The sequence below is a fragment of the Dipodomys ordii genome, unplaced genomic scaffold (assembly GCF_000151885.1).
Source record: "Dipodomys ordii isolate 6190 unplaced genomic scaffold, Dord_2.0 Scaffold64, whole genome shotgun sequence".
In the NCBI taxonomy this organism is placed as follows: Eukaryota; Metazoa; Chordata; class Mammalia; order Rodentia; family Heteromyidae; genus Dipodomys; species Dipodomys ordii.
Window position 1 is genome coordinate 4132794 of NW_012267280.1, and position 5008 is coordinate 4137801.

Consider the following 5008-nt stretch of genomic DNA (forward strand, 5'->3'; position numbering starts at 1 on the left):
CCGACAAAAAAAAAAAAAAAAAAAGCTCAGGGACAGCCCAGGCCCTGAGTTCAAGCCCTAGAATAGGCAGAACCACCCTCCTCCAGCAAGAGAGAGAGAGGTTTTTTTCTCTGTACCTCAGTTTCCTCATCTGCAAAATAAGGGTGGTGATAGTGCCTGTCTCCTGGGGTAGTAGCTTCCAGGACAGTGAGAGATCAGGATTGCTTAGGCCAGTCCCTAGACAGGTGGGGTGCGGCCAGGGCAGGCTGAAGAATGAGGCCCCAAAAGGGAGTAGGACTGCATGGAGGGAAGAGACCCTGGTGTGTTAGGGTTTGACCTCAGGGTCTATGCTTGGCTAGATTTGGCGATGCTTGGCATTCTACTGCTTGAGCCACATCACCAAACCTGCTTTAAAAAGAAAAAAAGATGTTTGGAAATAGAGTATAGTGTACTTTTCTCCCCAGGTTAGTAACAGACTGTGATCCTCCAGTTCTCAGCCTCCTAAGTAGTTACTACCACCATGAGCCATCAGCACCCAGTAGGACTGAGGCTTGAAGAGGAGTGGGAGTTTTTGCTTTCTGGAGGGACAAAAAAAGTGTTCTAGTCAGAAAGAACCAACCAAGCCAAGGTCTAGCCTTCACTGATCTAACTAGTAGCTCAGGGAGAGGGCAGTGGCCTGCATTCAATCCCCCAGCTGCCCTTGCTCACCTCTGCCTCCATTGGGGACAGGGGTTTGGAGGAGGAGGAGCTGGGAAGACTCTCTGCCCCAACTCACATTCTTTCTGCTCAGCAGATCTTCTCGAGGCCCGGCGGCCACTGGCCCATGAATGCCTGGGTGAGGCCCTGCGTGTGATGCGCCAGGTGATCTCCAGGTACCCACTGTTGAACACTGTGGAGACACTGACAGCGGCCGGCACCCTCATCGCCAAGATCAAAGGTCAGCCAACTGGGATGGAACAGCAAGGCCTCTGTGCTTGGCAGGAAGGACTTTCTGGGAAGGGGCTATCAAAAATGAGTGTCATGGGGCTGGGAAATTGGCTCAGTGGTAGAGTGCTTGCCTTGTATGCATGAGGTTCAATTCCACAGCACCACATAAGCAGAAAAAGTGGGAAGTGGCACTGTGGCTCAAGTGGTAGAGCGCTAGCCTTGAGCTGAAGAGCTGAGGGACAGCACCCAAGCCCAGAGTTCAGGCCTCATGACCAACACACACACACACACACACACACAAAGAGTTTTATACACACACACACAAAGAGTTTTATATTATTGTGTGTGCCAGTTCTGGGACTTGAAACTCAGAGCCTGCACACTGTCTGTTCTTTTGCTCAAGGCTAGAGCTCTACCACTTTGAGCCACAGCACCACATCTGGTTTTATGGTGGTTCATTGGAGATAAGAGTCTGATGGACTTTGCTGCTGGGGCTGGCTTCAAACTAAGATCCTCAGATCTCAGCCACCTGAGTAGCTAAGATTACAGGCGTGAGCCCTTAATGCCTAGAGGCTGAGAGTTTCTGATCATTAGATATGGGGATAGTCACCTCCCTGAGTGGACCATGCTTGGTCTTTCCCTCCCAGCCTTCCATTATGAGTGTAACAATGAATCAGACAAGAGGGAGTTTGAGAAGGCTCTGGAGACCATGGCCGTGTCATTCAGTAGCACGTGAGTGTGGGAACCTACGGGCAGGGGTTTGGGGGTGGTCACGGGTGTCCATATGTCCACGGATGCTGCTCTTCTGGCCCTGCAGAGTGTCTGAGTTTCTCATGGGTGAGGTTGATAGCAGCACCCTCCTGTCTGTGCCTCCTGGGGATTCCAGCCAGGTGAGCCAAGGTGGGCAGAGGCAGTGTGGCTCTGGGCCAGGCCCGGGACTAGCCCAGCATCGGCAGGGTGGGGATAATGGATCTCAGCCAGGGGTCCCACACCCTCCATCTCCTGCCCGTGCAGTCCATGGAGAACCTGTATGGACAGGGCAGTGAGGCTCCAGCACCGGGCTCTGAGGACTGCGAGGAAGGTGAGCATCCCCTGTTGCTCTCAGATGGCAGGGTGGTTGAGGGGGCCCTCTGGGGGTGGGGTTAGGGCTGAGCAACTCCTCTTCAGGCTGCCTGCCCCCGGAGGAAGTGGACCTGCTGCTTCAGCGCTGTGAGGGGGGTGTGGATGCTGCACTGCAGTATGCCAAGAACATGGCGAAGTACATGAAGGATCTCATTGGCTACCTGGAAAAGCGGACCACGCTGGGTGAGAGCCAGGGTGGGCAGGGGTGAGGCTGGCAGAGGGCAATTATTATTACTTTTGTTGTGGAGCTTGAACTTGGAGCCTGGGCCCTATCCCTGAGTTCTTTTTGCTCAAGGCTAGCGTTCTACCCGCTTGAGCCACAGCTCTACTTCCGGTTTTCTGCTGGTTCATTGGAGCTAAGAGGCTCACAGATTTTCCTGCCTGGGCTGCCTTTGAACCGTGATCCTCAGAACTCCCCCTCCTGCGTAGCTAGAATGACAGGCGTGAGGCAGTTTAAATGCACTCACTGTCTCATTTTTGTACCGTGCACCCTGCAGAGATGGAATTTGCCAAAGGCCTGCAGAAGGTGGTCCATAACTGCAGACAGAGCATCATGCATGAGGTGAGATCCACTAGGGTTGCGCCCGCAGGCCTGAGGCTGGAGCTTCCCCTCTGTGCCCCAGGCACGAACACTGGCGGCAGAGTTGGCTGCAGGGATTGCCTCTGCCCTCATCTTCCCCACACTCAGTAACTTTGGCCACCCCTTCCCCCACAGCCCCACATGCCCCTCCTGTCCATCTACTCGCTGGCCCTGGAGCAGGACCTGGAGTTTGGCCATGGCATGGTGCAGGCGGCCAGCACGCTGCAGAATCAGACTTTCATGCAGGTAGGCGCAGCCCGGGAGAGCCAGGCTGGGCGGGGATTGTGACTGGGTCTCCCCATTTATGGTCTCTTTCCCCCTCAGCCCCTGACTGCGCGGCGGCAGGAGCATGAGAGACGCAGGAAGGAGATCAAGGAATCGTGGCACCGTGCTCAGCGGAAGCTGGTAGGGGCAGCAGGTGGGGACGGGGGCGTGGAGGCGAAGGGACGGCGTGCGCCGGTGGGGCGCTGCGCATGCGCACGCCGCTGAAGCCGAGCTGCAGGCTACTGCGCGTGCGTCAGATAGGGCGCCAAAGATGCCCACTTGGTCCAGCACGTGCTGGGGGGCAGAAATGGCGGTTCCCAGGTCCCCAGGATGGAGGAGGCTGCGGTTCAGCCTCAGGTCTGGTGCAGGCTCCAGGTTCGTGTGTGTGTGTGCCTGTGTGTGTGTGCGCGCGCGTGTTTTGAGTAGAGTAAGGAGGCTTGCCCTCAGGGCCTGGGACCTCTTCCTGATCTTTGTCACTCAAGGTTGGCAGGTACCACTGGAGCCACAGCTCCACTTCTGGCATTATGCTGGTAATTAGAGATGTGTCTCATGGACTTTTCCTCTCTTGTGTGGTCTGGCTTTGAACCCTGATGGTCAGATCTCAGCCTGCTGAATAGCTAGGATTATAATTATGAGTCACTAGCAACTAGCAATTTATTTATTATTGTTGTTATTTTGATAGTCCTGAGGCTTGAACTCTGGGCCTGGGTGCTGGCCCCAAGCTCCTTTTTGTTCAAGGGGAGTGTTCTACTACTTGAGCCACAGTTTTTTCTGCAATTAATTGGAGATAAGTCTCACAGACTTTCCTGCCTGGTTTGGCTTCCAACTGCAATCCTCAGATCTCAGTCGCCTGAGTAGCTAGGATTACAGGTGTGAGCCACTGGAGCCAGTTGAATTTACCTCTTTTTTTTTTTTAAGTCAATACCTATATGCCACCAAATTGGATATATTTTTTTTTAAGCAGTACTGGGATTTGAACTCAGAGCTGATACTCTGCTGCTTGAGCCATGTGCCAGGCCTTCCTGGTTTTTGAGTTTAACCCTGACTGTTTCTGAGCAGTTGGGTAGTAAACATTGCTGCGGTGACAGGCTCTGTCCCGCCAGTACATTGTGAGAGAACTTATGTTAGATCAGTGCCCCCAAAGGAATGGGTTGGCTGAAGAGTGCACAGTTCCCCTCATATGTCACAGTTGTGCTTCTCGATTCCTGGGAATCCTTGGTTCATATTTTGCTCACTCATTTGGGAAGTGACTTGTTTCATATTGATTTGCCAGAGCTCTTTACATACTACAGAATGGAGACTGCAACGCTTTGATTCCCTTTTTTTGCTTTCCCTGTTGACTCCCACCCAACCCCACACCCCCCACAGGAGGGGAGAATTCAGGCAGCATCTTCTCAGCATAGCTGAGGCTAGCATTGAAATCGTCTGATTTTGGTGCTTGAGGATTGGGCCCAGGCTAAACACCTGTCTTACCACTGATCTACACTCCCAGGCCCTGAAACTCTTCTACGTGTGTGTGTGTGTGTGTGTGTGTGTGTGTGTGTGTGTGTGTGTGTGTATGCATGCTAGAGCTTGAACACAGGGCCTGGGCACTGTGTTTAAAGCTAGCACTTTACCACTTAAGCCACAGCTTCACTTCCAGCTTTTTGGTAGTTAATTGGAGATAAAGAGTCTCTTGGACTTTCCTTTCTGCTGGGACTGGCTTTGAACCATGATCTTTAATCTCAGCCTCCTGAGTAGCTAGGATTACAGGCTTATACTATCTAACATGTCCCCAACCCAAGGGGGGAATAAGTACTTCCTGCCTCCCTGAGGGTGCCTGGCTTCCTGTCTGGGCAGCCTCTGTTTTCATCTCTGAGAAAGGAAGTGAAAACCACCTAGGTGCAGGAGGCCTGCCCTCTCCAGCGTGAGCGGCTGGTGCTTTTATAAAGAGCTGACCTACGTCTCAGTTTCCTTGACTATAACATGGGCAGTGAAAGCTAGGTGCTGATGGCTCAAGCCTGAAATCCTAGCTACTCAAGAGGCTGAGATCTGAGGATCACGGTTCAAAGCCAGCCTGGGCAGGAGAGACCGTGAGACTCCTATCTCCAATAAACCACCAGAAAACCGGAAGTGGCGCTGTAGCTCAAGTGGTAG

The 5008-nt window shown here is 53.0% G+C and overlaps 1 protein-coding gene across 1 annotated transcript in view; it reads left to right on the plus strand.

The window, feature by feature from the left end:
* Hmha1 (histocompatibility (minor) HA-1) overlaps nucleotides 1-5008 on the plus strand; it is a 28539-nt gene that overhangs the window by 15841 nt on the left and 7690 nt on the right. Inside the window, exons 6-13 of the mRNA XM_013022687.1 lie at nucleotides 773-916; nucleotides 1554-1638; nucleotides 1724-1796; nucleotides 1921-1987; nucleotides 2074-2211; nucleotides 2526-2590; nucleotides 2744-2854; nucleotides 2933-3013. Coding sequence (XP_012878141.1) covers nucleotides 773-916; nucleotides 1554-1638; nucleotides 1724-1796; nucleotides 1921-1987; nucleotides 2074-2211; nucleotides 2526-2590; nucleotides 2744-2854; nucleotides 2933-3013 — 764 coding nt within the window. The remainder of the gene's footprint in view (nucleotides 1-772; nucleotides 917-1553; nucleotides 1639-1723; nucleotides 1797-1920; nucleotides 1988-2073; nucleotides 2212-2525; nucleotides 2591-2743; nucleotides 2855-2932; nucleotides 3014-5008) is intronic.